The sequence below is a fragment of the Hippocampus bargibanti genome, linkage group LG12 (assembly GCF_051943395.1).
Source record: "Hippocampus bargibanti isolate YZ-2025 linkage group LG12, ASM5194339v1, whole genome shotgun sequence".
In the NCBI taxonomy this organism is placed as follows: Eukaryota; Metazoa; Chordata; class Actinopteri; order Syngnathiformes; family Syngnathidae; genus Hippocampus; species Hippocampus bargibanti.
The window spans coordinates 6,321,114-6,348,283 of NC_142745.1; the positions used below are offsets into that span (position 1 = coordinate 6,321,114).

Here is a 27,170-nt window from a genome sequence, read left to right on the forward strand (position 1 = left end):
CACTGTATGAATCAAAAAGCTGCGGAAACCTTCATATCGCTAAAATTACAATCTCCTGTATTTTATTCATTGTTTTTATTTAATCAAGCTACTATACTCACATAAATACAAAAACCATGGACACTGCTGTTATAGTAAATAGCAGGATAAATTGCAGTACCATATTTTCCGGTTTATAAGGTGCCCCCAAAAGCCTTCATTTTCTTCAATAAAGTACCCTGCGCCTTATACGCAGGTGCGCCTTATATGGGAAGTAGCATGTAACCTCAGTCTCTACTGTAGCGCCTTATAATGGGGTGTGCCTTATATTTGGAAAACTTTTATATATTTAGAATTTATATTTGGAAAACCTTTCTCATTCATTGAAGGCGCGCATTATACGGCTGTGCGCCTTATATATGGAAAAACATCAAAAATTCACCATTCATTTGGGGGTGCACCTTACACTCCGGTGCGCCTTATACATCAGAAAATACGGTACTTTTATTGTGTTCTTCAAAGATGTATGTGTTTATGTGATATCACATGGCAATATATATTTTCGTATTTCAGCCCCACCAAGAAAAAGATGCAACATGTGGCTAACATGTCCATTACAGTCATGTACGTCATGTATTTCCTGGCTGCTCTCTTTGGCTATTTGACCTTCTACGGTAAGGAAGGTTACTTCATTCCACTGCGGAATATTCACTGATGATCATCTTCAAGGGTTTATCTTACATTCTCATTCTCGGACCTTTTGTCATGCAGGTGAAGTGGAGGCCGAGCTGCTTCACACCTACAGTCGCATTGACCCGTATGACACGCTGATTTTGTGTGTGCGCGTGGCCGTGCTCACCGCTGTCACACTCACAGTGCCCATCGTGCTCTTTCCTGTGAGTACTGTATACGTGATAATAAACTCACAGGGACTGTCAGTATATTCTGAACACTATAAGTGACACCACCGTTAAAAGGGGTTTGTACTTGAATATACAGTTGCTGCCACTAGATGGCATCAAAGATAATAAACAGTACTGTACAGTATTTGTTTTTTTTTGTCAAGCCGTCCTGGCTTTGTTACTAGGGTCAGAAATCTACCCGGGCGCCTTCATAATCAATTCTGAAGTCCCCAGAGCATAAGAATCAATGTTGTTTTAACAAATCAGATTTCGAGTTGGCAACTTAAGGCCTGCAGGAAGGCACTACAAACATCAGTTTTCCCAAATTATGATTGGCTAGCCACATGAATAGCTAGTCACTAGCCGATCATAGTATAACTAACCGCTAGTGATAATAGCATACTGGCCAGAGCTAGCACACTGTATCTGTAGCGAGCTGCATAAGCAAATATAATGTTGTGTTGGTTTAATAGTGCTTTTGTCCACACACAATGTCTGATTGAAGAAATGGATTTGGTTGAAGATATACGGTTAAAGCCATTTTTAAGAATAGATGGGCATCATTAAGAAAGTTTGACCAGCTCCAAAGCTAGCAAAAATAGCAAATAATATTGAAATTTTATGAGGCTATCATAAATGCACACGTTCATAGTAAAAATTCCAACAGTTTAATGACAGTATTTTTTTAAGTTTCTTCAAGTCACAAGTTATGACCTGGCCAAGGGCCCCCTCGAGTGGACATGTCGTAAATCACACCACACTCGCAGCTGTGGATTGATTCAGACATCGCACTACTGAAGGCCTAGGAGTGACATGCACTGCCTGCCACTGAAAATAATACATTTATTTCATTGGTCTATGCATAAAAACAGCAAACTGACATGACAAATGTGTGGGATTTCACTTGAGGTGCGCCTTATGCTATGTTGTGTCTCCTGTTATCAGGTACGAAAAGCTATCCAGCAGATGATGTTCCCAAACAAGACCTTCAACTGGCCACGCCACATCGCCATAGCGTTCACCTTGCTCACCTTCATTAACCTGTTGGTCATCTTTGCCCCAAACATCTTGGGCATCTTTGGGATTATAGGTATGTATACAAACCCGAAATGTTTTTGAAACGTTGGAATTCATTTTAATTTCTTGATTTGTGTGTGTTTGTGTGTGTGAATGTGTTTCTAGGAGCTACTTCTGCCCCTTGTCTTATCTTCATCTTCCCTGCTGTCTTCTACATTCGCATTGTGCCCAAAGAAGAGGAGCCACTACGCTCAACCCCCAAAATCCTGGTAAGAAATCAAGTGCAGTGACTCTGTTTGGCGTATCTGAATATAATACATTTTGGTCTCTCTTATAGGCGGCTTGCTTTGCTGGGCTCGGCTTCCTGTTCATGATAATGAGTCTCAGCTTTATCATTATTGACTGGACTTCAGGCAGCAGCAAAGCCAACACAGGCCACTAAACGGCCTTCCGGTACTGTCCAAGAATTTAATTTTCCTTTTGGTTCATTTAAGTTTATGTGTTATTACTTTTCATGATTTTATTTTGGATCTTCCATCGAGAATTTTGTCACTTCCATCAAGTTAAAGGGTTAAAGGACAACCGACGCCTCTGGACAAGTTGTGTCCATAATTTGTAAAATCACTTCAAATGACTTCTACTGAGCGCATTTTACAAAGATTCCACCGCATATAGCTATATTTTACGTTTTAAGACTCGCGCTGAATATTCAGGAAGTCTTGTTTTTGAGTTGGTGACGAGTCCGTACGTGACGTCACTAAAGGAACGCCCCTGACCGAGAAAGCGACACACAATGCATTTTGGGTACTTTGTTTGGTCTGAAAACTTCGTGTTTATCCGTGTTGATGGCGAAATTAGAAGGAAATAATGCGATGGTGATTAGTTGTGTGTTGCACCATGACTACTATTTGATCCTGGTTGACACAAATTCCCAGCAGACAAATCAGCCCATTTCCAACAGAGCTTGGGCGTCATCTTGTGCATTTTCTGGCCGCTACATTGGAGTCCAGACGCCTCAAAATGAGATGGAAGGACTTCTTTAATCGATTGCAAACATGTATGCTTTCCTCTTCAGAACTATTTGAATCATATTCATAACTGGATGAGTAACAAGAAAGCATATTCTACGAATCTGAAGCCATTGTTTTTATTCTCGAGCGAGACGTCCTGGTGTCACGAACAAGGGGGCAGGACCTTCTGAAACTGAAACTTTCTGAGATCATTTTGAAGTAGTTTTGGGACACTTTAAGTCATTTTTATTGGTGTTTTGCATTTGACTAAAAATATCATACTGCGTGTTTTGGGTATTTTAGATGCTATAAAATGTTTTTCTGATGTCAGTTAGGAAACAAAAAAAAATGGTGTCGGTTGTCCTTTAAGAGGACGCTTTGTCCCCGCACAAAATAAACTTTGTACTGTACATCCTACCACACAACTACTGGACAAACAATTTTTTGGGAGAGTGTGTGCCTTGTTAGATGAGATGTATATAAAATGGAAACGCAGCAGTGTAGGAAACTGATTTCTTTCCACATTCATCTGTCACTGTGATGACATCATGCTATGCTCATCTGGTTATCAGCGCTGCTAAGATTTCAATACATGCATTCCTTTCAGACAATTGGAACATCAGAGATGTACTTAACTAAGGGAATGCTTCGATAATATAGTCGCAACATTCAGCTTCCGTCCAAGCCGTTGTGTAGCACAGACAAAGCACATTTACAACAACATTCCGCGATCAAACTGAATGTTTTTAAATGTGTTAAACAATAAGTTAGCGCATACTTAATTCCAATGGCGTTTCTGGTTATCCTAAAATCATTTTAAATGAATATTTTGCAACTGGTGCTTCGAGATACAAAAGTATCTTCTTTGGAAATGAATTGGCAAAGAGAATAATGGTTGGCTGCAATTTAGTGCAGAGTGAAGGCGTCGTTGGGGGATTTGGGAGGACATTTGGACAAATATATTAGCTCAAGGCACCATCATTGTGTTTTTTTGGTTGTTTGTTTGTTCTCAATAATTGCCGATACTGAAGACCTCAAGACAGTTACCTCTCAGTGTTCATCTTCCTTGGTGATTAAAAATTAAGCATATGCGTTGTTTCTGAGTTAACCTATGAAACAGGGTCCATTTAAGCAACAACTCGCAAATGTTTTGTTTCTTCTCAAAAGTGGAAGTCAAGAAAAAAAATTGCAATAATATGTCCAATGTGACCCCCTGACCTCCATCATCCAAACACGTTAGGATTAACGTTGGTGAAATACGGTACAGTAAAGTGAAGATTATTTCACCTGTTTTCGACCATCTCAGGGCATTGAACTGACATTACACTGCCCCCTGCTGTCGACTAGCATTAATGTCAAAATGCTGTTGGACATCCATTTGCCAATGTCACGTGACCTAACCTAAAATCCAGGTGAGACGTGATTCACACTTTAATGAATACATCCAGCAAATGGAAACGACAGACATGCAGTACTTAGTACTGTTTGCAATGTTGCTGTTTAGCATTAGCACTTTCACTAAAAGCACAACATCTCGCCGTTCTTACTGACTTTTTGTGCAATGTCTTTGGTGTGTGTGTGTGGGCGTGTAACTTTTGGATTGGATGTACTACCTTTATTCGTCTTGCAGTAGAGACATTTACAATATAACACAATATATGCTGTATTAATCGACCCAATTCCACATAAAGTAGCGACGTGTCAGTGGGGCGTTATAACACATATTACCTGAAATTAACATGAACTTTTCTAATGTTCCTTTTCCACTATGTAGTAGAGAAAATCCAAGCAATTTAATCAGATATATTATTACAAGGTTGTCATATGTATAAAAGAAAACATCACAGCTGTGGTGACTACATGCAGTGATGTTGTGAAATTTCAAACGTATATTCACAAGTCAGAGGTTCAACTCAAGTGTTCTAATCTAGTACAAACGTGTTTATGATGTTGCCAGTGGTAACAGTCTGCTCATATTACTCAAAATCAGTGATCTTGTCAACCTTTCTGTATTTTAACATTTGTTCACATTGTCAAAGCTGTCAGTGCTCTGTAAGTGTATTATCGTTCTTTTCAATTTGTTATGCAGCAAGTATTATCTGTTCCCCTTTTGTTATGTACCCTGTCTCTGCTTTATGAAGTTTTTCTGTTCATTTGCGGTGGGCTTCATTTTGAGTCCGCCACTGTATCCTTCACCTTAAAATTGGTCTTAAAGATAGCTGAATTATTCCTTGCACAACAGACAAATGCCACAAAAATGATAAATATTCATAATCGTGACCATCTGTGTTGGTGGCAGCTGCATGCAAGAAGACCTCTTTGAACCTTTATGTCACCTCTCAGTGACCATCTTTGTAATGTAATAATTAAGAGCATTAAACATTGGCCAGCATTTATAAATACATGTAAATAAATGTAGACCCTTTATATTCTATATGCATATCTAATTTGTATAATGTAAATAGCAGTTACAGTTTTAGTCAAATATAAAAATATATCAGAATTTTCAAAGTGCTTTTAAACCACTTGTTCCCCAATTGGTGTCTATTTTCTTGTATGTCTATTTTAATATGTCGCTGGCAGTATTGTACTGTAAACAATGTTGCAATAAAGATAATGAACGTCCTGGTTTGCGTTGGTGGTGACTCATTTTTCTCACGTTAATTTAGTTGACGGTTTGGGACAGTGTAAGCAAGGCCCAAATTGCTGAAAATTTAGAGATTTGCACATCGTTCACTAGGTGACGCTGTAGCCCAGTTTGAGTTGCCTGAGTAACCTACTGGAACTTGTGTTGGGATTATATATATTATATATATATATATATATATATATATATATATATATATATATATATATATATATATATATATATATATATATACACACGTATACTGTAGTACTAAAAATAATATTCGGACTGGATTGTTAATGAAACTATAGCTTTTCTTACACTTTATGTGTACCTTATTGCGCCATGCACGTGTACTTTCTCTGAAAAAGAAACAAGAACTATAGAAGAGAACAAATGTGCCCTGTCGTAAATGATTGCTCCCAATTTACCCTGGCAAAGGTTTGTGTACGCTTGTGACTCTTGTAAGAATAAAAGGGATAGGAAGTTTATGGGTGAATAAAAGAATACACAACATTTGAACTAAAAAATAACTACAACAACACATGTGTGCTTTAATCCAAATTATGCAAATATACCCATTTTGTGACTGTTAAAGATTATGTGATAAAATGAGTATTTTACTGTTGAATATGTGACTGCGCTCTAAAATCTTAACCTAATTATCTGTTTGTTTTAAACATCAAATGTAACTGTATACCGCGTGACACAAAGCCATCCAAAAACTGTGTAGTACAAACAATAAGACTGTATTGCGCTTTAATATTCCAGGTTGTTACAAATCGATTTGACCTCATTTACCACAATGCACTGCAGTGTCAGTTTCTTTTGGGGCATAAAAACGGTCGCATTTTGGCACAATCGGAAGTAGTAATGGGATTACATACCCGGCTCTTTTGGCGCAACTCACTAAAAACAAACATGTGTTTCGGCTCCTAACGCGTTTTTTTTTAATTATTTGACCAGTAAATGTCAAATAATGCAGTGTTTTATCGTAAATTTGCCTTTGTTTTTGGTCGTTGCATTTACAGTAGGGCAGACGAAGGCGGAAGTATATCCCGAAACATGTGATGGTAATTGGACACCTAAAAAAACACTGTCTGGAAGAAAAGAATGTTTAAATTAGTTAACAAGTAGACAGTATGAAATTAACACAACTAATAAAAGTAGATGTTTTATCTTGAGTAAATTCAAAAGATTCGTGAAGAAGAAAACTCACTGAAAAATTATTGTTGATAGGCTGTGTTCGATGAGTAAACGTGTAAGGGAGAATCAATGGGGTCCTCGGGACTGCATTTCTTTTGCATTTTAGGAGATTTTAAAACCGCATAGCATTACTTTGTGATTAGAACATTTCGTATAAACAAAATGTTAACGTATTTTAATGTTATATTTCATATTTTCAGTTTTATTTTCTATATCGCTTGACGCCTCCTCTTCTTTCTCTCCCTCATTGGGGATTGATTTGCGTCACAGGTATTGCCCTCATATCCCGACTTTTTGTTGTCGTTAACTTTAAGCCCCTCCCGTTTTCTCGGCTCCCAATCATGATCCGGCCTCCTTCGTTCATTTCATCGAGCCGTTTCGTTGGCGAATGACACATTACTTGTCGGACGGTGACTCCAGCCCGACGCCTCTTGTGCCTGTCGTGGGGGAACGTAACCGCGGACCCGGGTGTGGCTACAAACGTGACAAATCTTCGCCGCGTAGAAAGAATGCGTGATATTGCAAATGCAGTAGAGGACAGCTTAATCTAAAAACAACCGCCCGCCGGTGTGAACCTTCTTGTCGATTCTCCTTTGATTGATCGATTTTGACTACAGCTGGAATACTTTTTTTCTTTCCACGGAACTTCCGGAGTAATTTTTCGTGAGTTTATCATGCGTTGAATGTGTTTCAAAACAAACCAAGAGGTCTACCCGTAGGAAAACAAAAACTTTTTTTTGGCTGCCTCTCCCTTCTCCTCCCAAAAAAAAGAGGCGCTCATGCTGTTTTTGTAACCGGGCAAGTCGCTCGATTTGACGGCTCAAGGGTTCTGGGGAACCGCCACGAGCAAAAAAAGGGGGAAGTCGTTCTATTCAACTTTAGATTTTTGTTCCCCCAATTCCAAACAAAGGCTTCGAGCCTCGTTTTTTTCCCTAGGTGATTTTTACCACTAAAGCAGCAGCCCTGAAGCGAGCACTAGGAACCATGGGTTGCACCGTGAGCCAGGAGGATAAAGCCGCGGCCGAAAAGTCCAAAATGATCGACAAGAGCCTGCGGGAAGATGGAGAGAAGGCGGCTAGAGAAGTGAAACTGCTCCTGCTGGGTGAGTAGTCTCACCCCCTCCTTCCTACAAAGTACATCAATTGTGGAACAGAAAGTTGAATTGTGCATGCCACGGAGTGCGTGCGATTGGCTGGATTTACTGCTTTCATTCATCCCCTTCAACGCCTCACGAACGGACAGCTGAGCTTTTTGTGTGCTTAACAATAAATTGACCCCTGACACTTGCCCTTTATGGCCTGCAATTGACACTGCGTGCAACCTGTGTGGCCTCGCATCATCTCACGGGCTTACTCACAAAGGCAAAAATGAGTTAAAGTTTGGAATCCAATCAAGACCGTCTGTCCTTCTGCAGACATGTTGAATGGAATCTACTTTCTTTACCTGCTTTAAGGACAGATTGGTTAATAAAAAGTTTGCTGCAAGGTCCGCCTGATAATGAGCGAACTACCGTTTGGTCAGAGTTTGAGCAGCCCTAACTTTTCCCAGAAATATCCAGACTGCAGCATGTTCACATCTAGTCAAAACAAGTCAGTGAGAGAGTGAAGTCCTTCAAACCCTTGTGAAATGCTCTTTTTGGGTCCAAGTAGGGGATTGTTACTGCCTCATTTCCATGCAGTCACATTCTGTTCCATCTCCCTAATATGTCTGTCTTTGAAGTTCTCTCACTGATGAAGTATAAGAAATGGACATGCACCGTACTGAGTGCTCTAAGTTAACATCCTGTGTGTTATTAAATCTCATTCTCGCTGTTAAATGAGACCTTTTTAAAGGTGTCAAACAGTCTTGAGTGTAAATATAACCAACGTAACCACCTTTTAATGACAACCATCAACACAAAGAGAACCAATCAATGTTGTACAAAAATGTACATAATTCAATAGTCATCTGCTAATATGATCAAAACTTTAAACATTTAAACGAAGCATATGCGATTGACTAGAGAACTGGAAAACTGTCATGATGCGCAGATCGCAACGGATTCGTTTTGCTAGCCGCAACAGGTTTTGCCATGGACAAAAAAAGTACTTTTTATTCTGGTCTCTGCCAACTTGTTCATTGTGTGTTGTGTCAAATGTGTGAAGACGTTGTTAATAATCACTTTCTCACAGGTGGCATTACCCTTACCGTTGAATTTTTCGATTTTAATGTGCGCATTTGTCAGTGGGGACCCCCAATATGATCATTCACTTGTGGTCCTCTTCACTAGAAAGCAAAGTTTTTCACGTCAAACTGTAACATGTGCATTCTTAACACTTGTGACAGTATTAAGATTTGTAATGACACAATTTGCCTGTCCAGTTTAAAAAAACTTTCAACACTTTCCGCTGGGAAACAAAAATCATTGTAGTCAGTTTGCCCCATGTCCTTATAAGGAGTTGACGTTTGATATTCTACCACCATGCTGGCGCCGCCTCCTGAAATTCGGAATTAAACGCAGCATTGCGTTTCGTCCTCTAAGTTGCAACTTTGTGATCACATTTGTCATCTCGGGACCCAGATGGACCATGACAAAGAGAGGGTGTCATAGAAAAGGCCATGTTTTTCCTCTCCTTGGTTGTTTGACGACATGGCTAGTTAATTTGTGGCTCCTGGTTAGATAGCTAATGATACACTTCGCTCCGTATTGCCACGATCATATCAGTATCGCAATTACTATCCAGTCAAATGTGTGAGGGATTACACTGGAGCGCTTTATCCCAAACTCTCTCGGATCCCAGAAAAAGAAAAAAATGGCAATGAGTTGTGCAGCTTTGTGAAGATTATGTCACTGTTGTTTCCGCTGTATTATTCTACCGTATAAATTGATGTACTGCCTTTTAAGTAAAGCCAACATTGCATGTAGGCAGTCACATAGCCTAGCACTGAATTTGATAGCTTTGTGAACACCCTTCAAAGGTGCTAGATTGGATTGGATTCGTCTTTATTAGCCCAGTAGTGGAGAAATTCACATTTAACAGCAGCAAAGTGAGGAAAGGAAAAAAGTAGAAAAACAAAATACAGGATCTACTGCAAAGGCAGCCACTCTTGCGGTGCCATCTTTAAGTCAAAAGAACACAAAACGGAATATCAAATAATATGACAACACAAACACATAGACAGTCATTCAGAACTTTCTGCACCCTCTTTGTTGTCTTAAGCAGTTCTAGATGAAAGAGGAAAGGAACAAAGTGTCATTTTCACCAGTGGATCAGGAATGTGCACATCTGCTATACGCTAAATGTTGAAAGCAAACCTAAATCTGTAGCCATTGATAATAAGAGATTGTCTCACATCTGTGCCACGCAAATCCGCTTCCATTCCAAGCTGTGACAGTTCCACATACGCACCGACCGTTCCGCTGAACAAACGGGGGTGGTAAAAATGCGACCAATTACAGGAGCAAAACAGTACAATCGCCGCAGAGCTGTCCAGCGATGACAGTCAAATGGCATAGACATTCCTCCCAAATCAAAAACAGTGCTGGCATGTTGTACTTTAAACAAATGTTGAATCATTTCTTCACTGTGAATTAATTTATTCAATAATCTGGGCCATATTATCATCACCCAAAATACAAATTCAAACTCATGCAAAGTATCACCAGAGCAACCGGTAAAAATACCAATCGATTGCCAATCGGTAAACTCTTTGTAGCCACTTGGCAGAGCCGCAACAAGTTAATATGGCTGACTTTCCCCCCCAAAAAAAAAACGCCAGCAAAACTTAGCTCCTCTCTGATATTCTTGGAAGAGATCACAGAATAATTCTTTCCTATACGCGAGGGCTCCGATGTCATATTTGTGCATTCCAGAAAGGCACAAGATGTGAGTGTCAAACCACAAAATGGGCGAGGTTCACCAACGTGGCCTTATTGTTTGATAGTTCAGTTATATCGCACCAGACAACACCACTTGTATTTATTTCTTTGAACTACTTTGGATTTTAGTCATAAGATCTTTGTTTGTTCCACAGCAAAAGGTCTTTATGATCTGTTTGGTGTATTTTTGAAGCAAGAAATTGAGTTAATGGAGTAGCATGTCACAGTAAATGGCAGATTAGCTGTGTGTCATCAAATTATTTTAAAATCATTCCAAAAATGGAACTGTATAGTGCTACTTAGCAGTTTTTTTTGACGACGATACTAGTGCAGCGTGTTCTACCGGAAACAAATTCCTTGTGTGTTCTACATACTTGGCAATAAAGATGATTCTGATTCTGATAGGCTCCAGTTCCGGGTTGATTCACCTTATATGTGGATCAATATACTGACTTGTTGGACTGATTTTTAAAAAATGTTCTATAAATCGCTTTTTTTACAGCTGTAGCTCTATTATAATAAAAGCTGTATTGTATTCTCTTTATCATAGCTCCATCTTGTGGATGCGTAACGTAAACGCAGCCACCATTGTAGCTTCTTCATTGCGCCTTATAATTTATGAAAAAAGTTTTTAAAATGCAGTAAAGTCTCGTTATATCGATATTCAAGGGAGTCCGAAAAAATATCGATATAACCGGGACTATCGATATATCCGACCCTGTTTGCATGTAATTTTCTCCGTGCGTGCATAGAAATAGTATCGATATAACCGGGACTATCGATATATCCGATATCGATATAACGAGACTTTACTGTAGCTCATTTGTTGAATTTGCGCCTGATACTCTGAAGCGCCATACGATATGGAAGATATTCTACTTTCAAGGCTGTTGTTTTGAATTTGTCACAAGTTTCCAATCTCAGATCAGTCTTAAAGGACAACCGACGTCTCCGGACAAGTTGTTTCCATAATTTGTAAAATGGCTTCAAATGACTTCTACTGAGCGTATTTTACAAAGATTCCACCGCATATAGCTATATTTAACATTTTAAGACTCACACTGAATATTTCGGAAGTCTTGTTTTTGATTTGGTGACGAGTCCGTACGTGATGTCACTGAAGGAACGCTCGTGACCGAAAAAAGGACACATTGTAGCAGTCCTTCCATCACGTCAATGTATTTTGCTGTACTTGTTTGGTCTGAAAACCTTGTGTTGCACCAAAAAGCCGCCAGAAGAGGGCGTCCAAGCTCCATGGAAGGAATTTACCAGCCTGTGGAAACGGGCTGATTAATTCCTCACAGGAGGTCGCCATTTTCTGCCTCTTTTTTTGATGATACATTGCCCCCCAATGTTACCTCAAAATGGCACGGAATACATTCTTTAATCGATTGCAAACATCTATGCTTTCCTCTTCAGAACTAGTTGAATCATATTCATAACTGGATGAGTAACAAGAAAGCATATTCTCCAAATCTGAAGCAATTGTTTTGATTCACAAGCAATGCAAGACGTCTTGGCGTGACTTCATGAACTGGGGGCGGGACTTTCTGAAAATGCCCAATTTGCAGCTCAATTTTTTTTGCAGATTTTGGACACTTTAAGTCATTTTTATTGGTGTTTTGCATTTGACTAAAAATATCAGACTGCATGTTTTGGGTATTTTAGATGCTATAAAACGTTTTTCTGATGTCAGTTAGGAAACAAAAAAGTGATGTCGGTTGTCCTTTAAAACGGCTTCACACCCGACCGACTCTAGTTCAGACTGACAGACAGAGTGCTGTAATTGGATGGACAATGTCACATTAGACGAAAGAAAAGCATGATCTTCAAATGTTAAATTTTAGACAAACAAGACCAGTAATGTTTTAAATGTTTGCCGTGTAAAAAAAATGTCATGGAAGAAAGACATTCTCTTATGGATGAAACAAATCTTAACATGTTGCTTCTCAGGAATGAGCGGTCATACGACACAAATGAAGTCTGTGGTGTTTGACTGCCCTCACAAATTTAGGGTTATAAAAATCTTAGCTTGATATTTTTATTTTATTTTATCGATCACACACTGAAAAAAACAAAACTCCAGAGGCACTCACACGTTGGCATCCATCTTGTGAATTCCACTCGAGTTAATGGTATTTCCATCACCACAATGAAATTAAACTTGCCTCTGTATTTGTTTTGGCATCAAAGAGAGGGTACCAAAAAACTGCTATGTGGAGTTTTTTTTTAAATGCCAAGGCTTTCAAAGTAAATGACGAGCTGAACTCAAATTGCCTTGAGACAGTTGATTTTCCTTTATAAAATCATTTGCAAATGTCATAATAAAGCCAAGTACTTTGTATTATGATGGATGCAATGTACCTTTAAAGCGATTTATATACAATACATATTGATTTATATAACACTTTAAGAACCGCTGAAGCTGTAACAAAGCGCTTAACATGGACAGCTATCAGATACAGCAGGGGTGTCAGTCATTTTTTTTGCCGCGGGCCACATTGTAGTTATGGTTTCCTCTCGAGGGCCGTTATGAATTTGGGGAACCCATTAGAATGTTTAAATCCCTTCAAATATTACATATAGAGCACGCAGCAAATTAATGAATAACTCGTTTTCAAATCTGAAGTCAAGAATAATGACTTTTTTTGTGGTTGACATCCAAAAATATGAATTTTTGGCTCAGATTTTAGCAATCATCATGGAATTTAACAAGTTTGATTTGCTTTCGCGGGCCGAAAAAAAATGAAGTGGCGGGCCGGATTTGGCCCGCGGGCCTTGACTTTGACACCTGTGATATACAGTGAATAAAGCCGTCCCAAATTATAGTATTTTAATGAATTACATTTCATATAATTTATACACATTATCACATCATGGTAAAGCCGCTGTATATTGTTTCTTGAAATTTGGATTTGACCCAGACGCATCACCTGATTTGTTCCCAAGTGAAGTTGACTCTGCCCTGCTATGTGCAAGCAAACAAACGCAAACCTGTGTTTTCGTTGTGTGTGCTCTCCCGCAATTACTCAATACTTTGAAAGTTGTTTCCAGGGAAAATCAGTCGTTAATGTGACATGGGCAATGAATGCATGATAGCCCGAGTTAACATCTAGTGCTTCCCAGCCACACTTTTTCCCTCCTTTCCCCTGCTAGGTCCTTGATTGATGTTTTAATCTCCTCCCCACTCAGCAACAGAATTGCAGAGATTTTCTCATGACTTTTTTTGGCTCGCTGTGTGTTTCTAGTTATGCATAAATAGAAAGTTCCTTGGCACAATGTTGCGTTGTGAAAATAAAATAACCCAGCATGCAATTGCGGTGTGTTTCTGCATAATGCACTGCACACAATTACGCACGGGCAGACTTGCATTCATGACAGAGGAACACATTGTAGCGGAGATTTGACAGCCTGTTTTATGCAAAATAAATTTCATGTTTTGAAGATATAGTGCAGAGGACTGTGACTTCACATCAGTCTAGTCCACCGGTGTCAAAGTCAAGGCCCGGGGGCCAAATCTGGCCTGCCACATCATTTTATTTGGCCCGTGAAAGCAAATCAAACATTTAAACTCCATGATGCTTGCTAAAGTCTGCACCTAAATTTCAAATTGTCCCATGTAAACCAAAATAAGTCATTTTTTTTTACTTGAAATTTGAATAATAGTTACTTGTTCATTTGTTGTGTGCTCTATATGTACACGCTTGATCTAGTGCAAGATTAAGAACCACTGGTCTCGTGCAAGGGTGTCAATTTGTTTTTTTGCCGCTGGCCACACTGGAGTTAGTTTCTTCTTGGGGTCCGCTATGAATTTGGGAAAGTCGTTAGAATACCCTCCATATTTTATACACACAGCGCACAACAAATTAATGAATATCTAGTTTTCAAATTTAAAGTCAAGAATAATGACTGTTATTGTGGCTTGCATGGGACAATTGAACATTTTGGTTCCGACTTCGTGAAAGCATCGTGAAATTTCACAAGTTGATTTGCTTTCACGGGCCAAAAAAAATGATGTGTCGGGCCATATTTGGCCCCCGAGCCTTGACTTTGACACCTGTGGTCTAGTGGATCAAATGCGGGTGTACAGTTTTGTTCTTTTTGGACTGGAGACTCCAGCAATTCGTTGTACGTATTATCTTCCATGGAGTCAGTTGTTCAGTCTTTGAGATTGACTCAGCCTGCGTGCTAATTAGCTCTTAGCATGCTCTATGCAGACCCGCTGAGAGAAGGACCACAGTCAGTCCTAAAATAAGGTTTTTAAAAATAAGTTTCAGTTACTGATCAAAGCTTAAGCCATTGTCGGTGAAAGCTGCGCCAAAATGCCCATTCAAAACAAAAAAAGGCGGCATAAATTCTGCCAGCTGGCTCCGCTCACTCGGTTCTGCTGGTTCACCGGTTTTGTGACGCTTTCATGATGACGGGGGGGGGGCAAAAAAAAGCACATTTGATCACCCAGAAAAAGAAGTCATACTTGGGTTATCAAATAAAAGTTGACTATCACATCATATAACATTTTAGAGCGTAACATCCTGTAGAATTCAACAGTTGGTTCGTAATTAGCCATCCTTCAAATTAAAAAGTGCTACTTTTTCATTCGGAATTGATTTTTGCCTGGGGAGACGATTAATCAATCCCACACAATTGGCTGAATTCTTAAATCAGCTGCACATCATGATGCTTATCCTGATATCAACTTTTGCTGTGTTTTGCCTCAGTCTTGGTCAAATAACCACTTGTGTGTTTGAATTCACTCATTTTTCGAAAATTTCATGGATTTGTGTTTGTCTGTTCATTTTTTTTCGTCACTTAAAAAAAACATCTCCAAAATCCCGCTCACTTCCTGTTTCCTGTTCCTTTGACTCATGACCCATTATGTAATCACCGTGGCTGATCACAAGTCTGTTTGAATTGAATATCCTTCTTTTGTTTTTCAACAATAGAAATGAGTCACATTTAACTAACGGGCCGCAACAAAGGCCCATTGCTCAATGGTAGAAACGGGAGGGATGGATTCGTCGTTATGTGGGTGCATTGTTGTGATCATGTTGGTGTTGATGAGCTAGACGGGAAGCTTTTTTATTAACCCGGCGCCTGGTTGTGTTTCATTGTGCGCCTGGTGAAAAATGGTAGATAAAATGTAGCTTTCAGTAGAGTCCCTTTTTCAAATTTGATGGCTATCCAAGGTGACACATGCTCAGCGCCACATCGACTCCCGGGTTTCTCCCCGTTATTAAAGTGAGCTGTTGCCTTCGTAGTTGTCAGCAGCCTGGTTCAGATACGAGCATTTCATCTGTAGCACATAAAAGTGAGGCTAAATTGTAGCTTACTTAATGTCATTTCTATATCAGCACTTCTCGAGAGACATTTTCAGCCATTTAGGGCCAGCTTTATCAAATAAGCTAATGCCTCATGTTTTCAGCCTTGTTTACTCAACAAACTGTGCCACAGCGCTGCACAATTAGTTGCGTGACGCACAGGATAGCGCATCAGCGAGCGTGAATGTGCCAGGGCTGGATAGAGTGCAATTACACAGCGAGTAAGGCTTACAGATAAAAGCCGCCCCTGCGGATATTCAGTACTTTAACCATTGCACCTCATGCAGAGAAGTGCATCGTTGACTAACCTGTTCATGGTGTTAGTGCTGCCAGCATATGATGTGGTCCTGAATTGAAAAACATTCAAGAGCGACGGCTTGATGTAATCTCATCCAATAGAAGACATGGCGGAGGTGTGATTTACAAATGGCTACAGACTTTGACAGTTTAAAAAAAAATCAGTGTCAAAGTCAAGGCCCGGGGGCTAAATCTGGCCCGCCACATCATTTTATTTGGCCCGAGAAAGCAAATCAAGCATGTCAAGTGCCATGATGCTTGCTAAATTCCGAACCAAAATATCAAATTGTCCCACGTAAATCACAATAACAGTCATTATTCTTGACTTCATATTTGAAAGCTAGTTATTCATTAATTAGTTGTGCATTATGTATGTAATATATGAAGCAGATGAAACATTCTATTGGTTTACCCAAATTCATAACGGCCCTCGAGAGGAAAATGAAACTTCAATGTGGCCCTTGGCAAAAAATGAGTTTGACACCCCTGGTTTAAAACACCAGCAAGTGGGTATCGGTGTCTTATTCTCTTAGACACAAAACAAACATCCTGCCCTGGCGGGATCAATATAAACAAGAGATCCAATGTATGTATTATACTGCTTGAAGGTGACAGATTGGTTAAAAGTGATTTTTATAATGCATTTTTAACTAAACACATAAAATCGCATAAAATATAGCATAGCAACGAACCAGGCGATCCAGTGGATAGCATGCCAACATCACAGTGCAGAAGTGTACTGGGTTCAATTCCATCTCCGCCCTGCCTGTTTCGAATTTGCACGTTCTACCCGGGCTTGCGTGGGTTTTCTCCGGGTACTCCAGTATCCTCTCACATTCCAAAAACATGTTTGAGTGGCTGATTGAACACTCCAAATTGCCCCAAGATGTGAGTTTGCCCGAAAACAGTTGGGATAGGCGGCAGCGAGCCCTGCGCCCTAGTGAGGATAACCGGATCGAAAAATAGATGGATGGATATAGCATATCTACATATGCTTCATTAGTATCACATTTCCTATTTCCTGTTTGGTCGCTTGGCACCCAGTTTAGAATATGCACGACAAAAACTGACTGACCACTTACTGCATAATACTGTAATGTAATGTAATGTCGTGTAATGTACAATACTGAGTGACCACTTTCATTTCATGATTTCATAATTGTTCTCATTATTTTTGGTCGTGGTATTTTATATAACTGATTCCACAGCTTTTTTTGTGTGCCCTTTATGTCGAAAAATACGAAAAAGAAGAGGAAGTGGATACCTCAGTATGCAAGCATGCAGACAGTACTCTCACAAAACGGGAAAAGGAACTGTTGCAAGACTGAGAAGCAACTTAGCCTCCCCTAGTTAGATATAGTTTCATACTTGGTCTTTCTTGCGGAGTGGCCAGTTCAGTGAATAGTTTTAGCAATTTATTTGGCCTAACAAGAATAACCACCTTACAAATCGGTTTCTGTTTACTCGGTTTGTGTGTCGTGATTCTGGCCTCTGGTTGTTGCCTCCCAACCAAATGTTGAACACAATGACGTTCATCATACCAGGTCATCATTCTGGATTGCAGATGAACTTTTTGACTAAACTCAAAAGACACTGATTTCAAAAATACTCTGCGATCTTGGGTTGCAATGCTTTCTGTTGAATGCTATAAATAAATCAAAATACCTCAGTCTCCATGACTACATGAGACAATTTCTAGTTATTGGGATGACCTGACACTTGAAACCGATCCGTTTGTACTTTTTCCTCGTCTCCCCCTATTTTGTCCCAGGGCCACAAAAACTCTTAATTTTCAGTTTTCGCTCAGCACTTGGGCATTTAAGTTTGGGCAGCGCTCCCCGCAACACTGTTTATGTTAGCGGGGCCCTTCAAAAAGCACAATTCACTCGTCAAATGTGTGTCCTCCCATTGCATCGCCACACACAATGTAGTGTCCTCTTGCCTCCTCCTCAACGTGCTTACATGTTCGAGTTCCTCTGGGAAGTTTAGGATTGGGCCTTTCTTTGTGCGATCATATCACTAAACACGTACTGTAAACCATTTTCCCGACTCACCCCTCCCACAGTCCCATTTCCTCTTCCTTGCCATTATAGGAAATGAGCTCAGTTCACTTTTCCCCCCCGCCCTCATCCTTATTTCTTTATCCTATCATTTTCGTAGTCGGAAGGCTTGGCACTCCGGACTCTGAACTGTCCCACGTAGCTAGGACAAAGTATAGTAGTCCAAAATGATCTAATGACAAAAAAGGTCGGTGGTGGCAGTGACTCTTGATATCACAGAAGTGGGGTGAAAGGCTCATGAGGGAAGTGGGTGGGTTGAATGTTCAATGTTAACTTCATTAAGGATCCGACCAGGGAGGAGTTCTCTGTATTGACAACTTTTTTAGACATCTGAAAGAAGTCATCACTTGGTGCTACACGCTGATAATTGAGGGACACCCACAGGTAGACATTTGTACCTAAAACGATGTTGGTCCTTGTTTCCAAAACTAAAACAATGATGCTTTTTCCATTGGAAAAACCAGATCCAAGGAACTTGGCTAACATTTTAAATTGATGCAGTTCAACTAAACATTTTAGCTCTTGTGAAAGTTGGCTTTTCTTGATTTCACAGGAAATAATTTACAGTACAGTTGTCCCCATTTATGAAATTCCAACTTCCAAAAACTTAGGCAACTGATTTGTTTTGCTGCACTAACTTTGTGTTTTTCCCGAAAAATACAAGGTGAGATGTGTAGTTAGCGCTATATTATTTCTAATACCTGATCAGCAGATTCTACCGATACTTTCTGTTCTGTTCACTATGTTACCATTCTGAAGTCAAAACCCGACTGCCTCAGCGTGAGGTGGCAAAGATAATTTGGCACTGTCTAGAAAGGGGAATTCTGAGCTGCGGCCAAACAGCGACAAGTGTGCTGCCTAACATAACCAAAGCAACAAGGGGCCCATGTGGGAGTGAAGAATGGTGGGAATAGTTTGGATGTCACACAGATTGAAGTATATTTTTTTTTCCGTCGGGGACTTCAGAGCGATTATGCTGTGACAGCTGCACTTGGCGAGACTATAACCGAATGGTCAATTGGCTTCAGAAGAATTGTCTGCCCTCAATTAGTTTCTCTTGACAGTGTTTAATATGCCCGATTTGTATGTAGCGGAAAGGATTTCTTTTACTGTGAACCTCCTTGGACAATTTATAACATCAGCGATTTTTACATGAATTTGGTTGCATCGTTGCATAATCTCCTACCAGATATTCTGTCTGCTTCCCACATTCCAAGTCCAATCAATTGCTTATGGCTGTGGTCTATTTTCCTTTGTGCCTTGCAATTGGCTGGCCACTAGTCCAAGATTTATCCTGACCCCCTCGCAAAATCAATTAGGATAGACACCATCTCCCTTGTGACCCTTAATGGGCACTATTTCGAAAATTGGTCGGGTTTTATGGCATTGTTGCATCTGTGTTGCAAATTAAAGTCAACACTCATCCCCGCTCACAAAGTAATGGGAAAGCAAATTTCACAAATCGTTGTTGTGCCGCGCGTTGGCTGTGCGTAATGATATCAAATGAGGCTTTGGTGATGCAACGACCGTTGTAATGACAAAATGAAAGCCATTTTGCTGTTTCAGAGCAAGTTGAGGCAAATTGATCTTTTTTTTTTGCCAATGTTTAATTTCATTTGGGGATGATTTTCAGGTTGAAACGGACTTCCAAAAAAAAAAAAAACGTTTGAACACTCCAATTGTTGCTTTTCAGTTTTGGTCATAATTTGGCAAATGAGTGAGCATTGCTGGTGATTGAATGTATTGCAGATGCTTTTAATACACTCCATAAAATATATTTCTATAATTATATGCATTTGCCGAACGTTTTGGAAATAAATGATTTCCAACTTGGATGAAGTGGTTATTTAATGCGGTCAGGCTAATCTGACTGCATGAATTAAAATTGACAGTCAATGAAGTGAGACATCATCTTAGTCTTGATACTTTTTTTCTGACAGTTTTGTTTGGCGGCATGTGAATTATGTTCCGTTAAAGTGATTCTTATTTTTGAGTGATTTTCCCATTACATTTCATGTTATGTAAAAAAATATACAGGATGCAAACAAGCTTGTCAAGCAGATAAAAGACTTACACACAAGAGTCCCATTTCTTTTTAATGTTGTCCCCATATCTGTCAAAATCCGTGTTCATGAGCACTTCTCTTTTGCAGAGATAATGGACATTCTAGGCCAGGGGTGTCAAAGTCATGTTTTGCAGCGGGCCACATTGTAGTTATGGTTTCCTCTCGAGGGCCGTTATGAATTTGGGGAACCCATTAGAATGTTTAAATCCCTTCAAATATTCCATATAGAGCACACAGCAAATTAATGAATAACTCGTTTTCAAATCTGAAGTCAAGAATAATGACTTTTATTGTGGTTGACATCCAAAAATATGAAATTTTGGCTCAGATTTTAGCAATCATCATGGAATTTAACAAGTTTGATTTGCTTTCGCGGGCCGAAAAAAATGATGTGGCGGGCCGGATTTGGCCCGCGGGCCTTGACTTTGACACCTGTGTACTAGGCATCACCATGCCAACCTAATGCTTGCTCCTGCAAGCCATTACATATGTGGCATTGTGCAGTGATATAATTGCAGGGTGGAATTTTATTGCGAAAGCCTGAGGCGCACCTGTGCAATGATCACACTGACAAATTAGCATCTGAATATGCCATAGACATCAATGGATGAACTTGGCAAAGGCGAAGTGCTTGCTAACGCAGATTTTAGACTTTTGAGCTGTCTTGAGAGAAACATTATAGATCCTTTGAAAGTGTATTCTTAAATTTTTCAGTTTATTTCATAAAAAAATGAGCTAAAACAAGCTATAAATGAATGAACAAGCATGTCATACAGAGATGATTTCATATATGCGGATATACGACTGCAGTTGTTCATCTTTGGATGCAAGTGACGTAATTTCCTTTTTTTGGAGACTCATCTGCCGCTTCCTTTTTTAAACTGCCTGTGTGTTAAAGAGAAGTAGATGTGAGTCTTTTGTTTAGCTTATGGTGCAAACTGACACACCCATCGTCGTACTTTTCTGCTCGGAAAAGTGAAGCTTATTTTTCTGGGAAAAAAATGCTAAAGACTAAATTACACCAAATGTCAAGCCCATTTTTTCCCCAGTTGGTCCTTTCCTTAAAAGTGACTGTGGTTAATTTTCAACATATGTGGGAAAGGACAGAGGGGTACGTTTTATTTAATGTTGACTTATTCATGTATTTATTTATTCAATTGAAGCTTTGCGTTACTGAAGGTTAAGAAGAAGTCTTTGTTGCGATATGTAAATCTTCTCATTACAATGCTCTAGTCAACAGATATTTTGGCTGGTCAAAGTTGATGGAAAGAATGTGCTAAGGCTTTCAAATATGTTGTTTGTTTTTCCACCGCTTTAAAATATGCGGGACAGTAATTGTGTGAGACAAAATAAAAGCCAGTCCAAGAGAAGGTTATCTACATTAAGTCTGCAACACCATTCATTTTAAAAGATCGTGACAAGGCCAGAAGAATATTAAAATTATAAACCCAACATTGTCAAATCAATTATTTTCTTGTCCGTCTACACCATTTCAAATAGGACCGTTGCGAAATCAAATACAGTAAAGTCTCGTTATATCGATATCGGATATATCGATAGTCCCGGTTATATCGATACTATTTCTATGCACGCACGGAGAAAATTACATGCAAACAGGGTCGGATATATCGATAGTCCCAGTTATATCGATATTTTTTCGGACTCCCTTGAATATCGATATAACGAGACTTTACTGTAAATATAAAGTGCCGTTTATCAGTCGAACTCTCTTCCTGAAGTGGAATGTGCCAAATCTCAGTTTACTATCGCAGGAAATTCCTTTTCTGTTTTTACAGCAGCTACATGTGAACTATCACTTCAATTTCACTCCCCTTTCGCATTTATTTAATTCTTTGTCACTTTCATTCACTCATGGCTGACATCTGGTTAACTGTTTTATATGTGCGATGTTGTTGACAAAAATACATGGAAAACATTTAGCACCAAATCACCACAATTATATTCTGTTAACATCAACTGTATTCAATGTGAATCAAGACTTCATTTTGAATAACAGGCGTTCCAGTTGATGAAAATAGCTTTCTCCCAAGGTTACCGTGAAGTTAGAACACCGCTGGAGTAATTGACTATGATTATCCTTTAATATACTGGGGGCGAATTAGCCCTTCAGCCTGAATGGAGCTTAAAAAGTGGCTTATAGGAGTTTGCTCAAAGCTGGAGCTTAACCTCTGTTGTAGACCAGACTTCCTGAGCACCAATGACCTCATAAAAGCCCGCCGGGATGTTTCTTGTCATTGCGCACTTGAAAAAATTACAATTTTACAAGCACTCGCAAACTACACTTGGTGTGCAGGACAAGAATCTGAATGCCAGTGCTGCAATCTGCCTAAAAGGCATCATTTGGATGTAGTTTTATGCGGGTGAACATTCTGCTATTGTTTCAGGCCTTTGTCACAAAATAAAGTATTCATAACATGTGAGTTGGAAGGAAATGAAGGCCTAAAAACACTCCTGTCGTGATTATGAAATGGAGTCATACACAGCAGATATCGAGGAACCTTTCTACAAGGCTAGGTTTCCGAAAATGTATTTTGTTTGTTAATCGTGTTGTGGGAAGGAAAACTCACTTCAATCCAGCCCAACTAGTAAAGAAACAAACCTGGTTCTCAACGTTGTAACTAACACAATTAATTTCACCGATCATAAGAATGACCTGGTGAAGGCAACATGTCATGTACAACATGTATGATGCTGGTTCGCTTTGTTAGCTAGCACTGCTGCATGTGTTTACCACGCTTGCAGTTACTGTACGAAGGCTAGCTAATAAGCAAAAAGGCCTCTTACAATAAACTTGACAGTTTGTGAGTGCATCGTAGCCAGATAAATAAAATTACATACCGGTAAAGTTGTAGTAATGAATAAAGTTCAAGCTAGTTATCCTGTTTTTATTTTAGTCACGAGAAATGTGCAAGGTTTGTAACAGCTAAAACATGTCTTTAGGCGACATGTACGATGCAGCGATTATAACAACCATACTCTGAGGCCCTTATTGTGTATCAAAACTGTTTTTTTGGGTGAAATTTCTCCTTGCTTTAGAATTATAGGCCCCAAAAGCAAGGCCTACTGTTGGACTATAATTAAAAAGTCAGATTTTATTGAGCGTGGCAATTCCACGCCCGATTCAATGCGCTTCTGTTTACAAAATGAGTTAGTTTTGGCCAAGGCTTGCCTGTTCCACATGCTTGTTTACACACTGAGTCTTTCACGCCCGTCCGTAGATGTACATACACAAAGAAAAGCCGCAATGAATGACTAGACACCGACGCCGATAATAGCATGGGATCCTAAAATAAATTAAAGTATTTGAAGGGTGAGAATGAAACATCAATAGCGCTAAAAGTCCAAATCAGCATTTGTTTAGAAGGGTATAACGCGTGTCACTAAATCACATGCTTTGAGCTAACATCGACATTGCATCAACCAGTCTGTTTGCTGTGACGCTACCCACTCAAAGAAGGCCACGATATGACACACTTAAGGAAATTACTCCGAAAACAGTCTTCCTCTAACTCTGAAAACAGTCATGAGTAAAACATTAGCTCCAAATTAACACACGTTTTGGGAGTTGTTTGGGTATATTTGGTTCATAAATAAACTCCAACCACAATCCTTTTTGTGGCTTGGATTTTGGGAGGAAGAAAGGTTTTTCTCCTGTGTTCGTACACTCTGGTTCTTCTCGATTCAGTCTTGTCCTGCTGTTTCTGCACAGTCGTTTGTCGGTGAGGGCGGAGTTTGCGCTGGGTTTGTGATTTGTAAAACAGATTGACTAAAACAGCGTATTTGACAGTCCCATTTTTGAGCTACGTTTGTACAAACAGCCACAGGAAAGGGAATCATGGGTCTTTGTTTCCCTCCTCAACAAGCTGGGAAATGCATAATTCTGAACAAGAACCCCAACTCCAAAGAAAATGTCATTCCAGGGGCCTTTCAAGATGCCTTAGGGCAGTGGTTCTTAAACTGAGTTCGGTCGAGTCAGTCTCAGGGGTTCGTTGGATACTCCCCCGCAGAGGTCCACCCCTCAGTTTATTCAGTTCAGTCATTGAAAGAGGTTCAGTGAATGAGCATATGAAACCGGTGGGGTTCGGTGCCTCCAACAAGATTTAAGAACCACTGCCTTAGGGTCTAGTGTGAGCCGAAAGGTCTCTCTGCTGACATTGGACAAGATGCAAACTCTACTTTGGAGCGCCAGAGCAGAGTTGAAGTCTCGATCTCTCTCCAACCATGCTGCCCAACAACAATAATCAATCCCAATTGTCCAATGACTTCACAATCGCTTAATCTATTTTGCTTAGAAAAGCAATGTCTGTATATCTCATGGGCCACACTAATTCGTTGCACTTGATTGGTGTTTTTGCTTATGAGAACTATTTTTTCGGAGGTAAATGCATACTGTGGTAGACGTGAACAAAAGCAAAGTGTGAAGAGAATAGATGTGCAGAAGGAACAAGCGAAAGAGGGCATGGGTGAGCTTCCTGAAAGAAAGCAGTGAAAAGAGTGTTGAGGTGGGGGCGGGGGTCTGTGTAACAGTCAGCACAGCAACCAAGTTGAACCAGTTCTGGATGCAGCCCAGTCTCTGGCAGCCACACGGCACCGAGGGCTTTATTGTGATTTGTAATTATGTGGTTTTCTGAGGGGCCTCCGCTTGGTGTGCTCCCATACTGAGCTTCTTTTTTAGTTGGAGGGTACTGAGTAGGAGAACAGAGAGAAGGGCGGTGCCAGGGTCAATGTTAACTATTTCCGTCAAACCCCCAAGAAGCGGGCATAGCAAGAGCAGGAAATGGCGTCAGCCTTGCTGAACTAGTCGGACAATTCCAATTTTTACTTTGTTGGCGAGAGTGTGTGTCTGATTGTTGTACCAGTAGCATGAAGAAGCAAAATGTGGTACTTTCCCTCACAAGAAAACAAAATGTGATGTTCGCTCGTCAGTGACAATCTTTGCTAACCCAACATTGTGATTTGTCTATTTGGGCAGGTCATTCGCAGTTGTGCTTTTCGTCTTACTGTTTGTCCAAAACAATGATTCAAAGTGCACCAGTGACAGTCTGCCCTTTTACTTATGGGGACATGACTATAATTTTTAACTAGCAAGTTACATTAACTTCGCTACCATTAGCTTGAGCGGGCGGTCATCGGTGTCCTTGTGATACACGTACTTTGTATTCATGTGAAATGATCTGAAACTTAGGGAATTATTTCCACCACTTATTTGCGCACAGTGCTGGGTGTAACTACAATAACAGCCTGTTTAAAATGGATCCAGGCAACAATTCAAGAAGCCCGCAATCGAGTGACTTGACCGAGCTCTTGCTTTCTTCATTTGAACTACTTTTCCAGGCCTTTACTGCAGCCTCTTTCAGTTCTTATTTAACTTCCGGGGTTTTCTCCCTTCAGTCTCCATCTCAGGATGTAAAATGGAAGTATCGGTCTCGGGAATGCATGCATGTATTTACTAGTTTCGAAATGTGTGCAATCTGTGTGATGAATGGGTCGGTCGGTAAAGCATTGGAGCGCAGCACAGATTGCCCCCCCCCCCCCTCACTCCTGCTTGGATTGCCATTCGTTCGTATTTGAGATCGTCGCTGAAATTGAGTGGAGATGCTTGAGAGCTCCTTTTAAAAGTCTCTCAACTTTACTCACAGCATTAACAGGTAGAAACTTTTGTCTAAATTACAAGAAAAACTATTTCCTACTGTATTGATATAAATCGGACAAAGCACTTTTTTTTCAACTGCTGAGGTTTTAGCTCCCAAACTCTTTAAGGTGCACTTATTGATCAGTCCTCTTAGTCTGCCCTTTTAAGCGTGCCAAGCCAAATGTAGAGGGTGATGTATCGATTAAAAACTGCCCACATAGACTGCCAGCTGCTGGATTTCCTGTTTTTAACGCCTCTTTATTTTTATTTCATTTTTCCCCCCCAACACACCCACGAAACACGGGACACATTCAGCATATCGGCAGGCTTAGAAATGTCAAATCTTGTTGAGCGGATAGATGAGTATTTTAGTGTCTCTGAAAACAATTCGCATTGACCTGCACGTTCCTCTCAATATTCCTCTCAATATTGATTCAAATACTGCTCAGAGATAACTGATGATACAAGCTTAGAGGAGGGCTTGTTTTGTAAGGGGTCTCTCTCTCGGTTTGTCTCTAAATACAGTCATGCTGTCTTTACAGCAGCAATGTTTAATTAATGCCTTGACCTCTTCTAGCATTGTTTTACCTAAACTGCGTGATGATGTTTTCGAAGTTCTACATTCTGAGCTTTCATTAGCCCCCGAAACCCTTTTTTTAATGGCAAGGTCAGGCCCGGCATGTTTTTTTCATACACTTCTTCAGGCATATCTTTTGTATGAAACGTACGGCTGTTTATTTTGATAGTTTTTTTTACATACATGCGGAATCGTATTTCAATTCCGATGTATTTACCTTTTTAATTCAATGCTTAGCAGCTATCCTGAAGAGTGCTTGTGTGAATGCAAGCGGAGGGAGCAGGAAGGGCGAGGTCGAGGCTGTACAGTGTGTTTCCTGTGAGGCAGGAAGTGAGCGGGGTTCAGCCTACAGTCCAAGTGTGAGTTATTGCTCTAAGCTGCTAGTGCTGCTGCTGAAATCCCAAATAAAGAGCTCAGTAGACCCTGATGTTTTCCTACTGATTTCATCGCATTATTCTGAGTAGATGAATATGATTTTTTTTTTACTTTCCTTGTGGTTGTTTGCTCAGTTTATGCCAGAAGGTCACTTCGCATACTGAAAGAGCCCTCTGGGTTGGTGAATGGTAGCATGAGACACTAAAATACTCATTTACTTGAA

The 27,170-nt window shown here is 40.0% G+C and overlaps 2 protein-coding genes across 5 annotated transcripts in view; both read left to right on the top strand.

Annotated features, from left to right (window-relative positions):
- The window catches only part of LOC148890191 (sodium-coupled neutral amino acid transporter 3-like), a 29,428-nt gene extending 23,895 nt beyond the window's left edge, over positions 1 to 5,533 (top strand). For all 4 annotated transcript variants that reach the window (XM_089010453.1, XM_089010456.1, XM_089010455.1 and 1 more), the window contains 5 exons: positions 553 to 653; positions 751 to 875; positions 1,827 to 1,971; positions 2,064 to 2,167; positions 2,236 to 5,533. In XM_089010453.1, coding sequence (XP_088866579.1) covers positions 553 to 653; positions 751 to 875; positions 1,827 to 1,971; positions 2,064 to 2,167; positions 2,236 to 2,340 — 580 coding nt within the window. In that variant the 3' untranslated portion in view covers positions 2,341 to 5,533. The remainder of the gene's footprint in view (positions 1 to 552; positions 654 to 750; positions 876 to 1,826; positions 1,972 to 2,063; positions 2,168 to 2,235) is intronic.
- A 1,581-nt stretch (positions 5,534 to 7,114) lies between these two features.
- Positions 7,115 to 27,170, top strand: part of LOC148890193 (guanine nucleotide-binding protein G(i) subunit alpha-2) — a 44,536-nt gene continuing 24,480 nt past the window's right edge. The window contains exon 1 of the mRNA XM_089009442.1: positions 7,115 to 7,845. Coding sequence (XP_088865568.1) covers positions 7,728 to 7,845 — 118 coding nt within the window. The 5' untranslated portion in view covers positions 7,115 to 7,727. The remainder of the gene's footprint in view (positions 7,846 to 27,170) is intronic.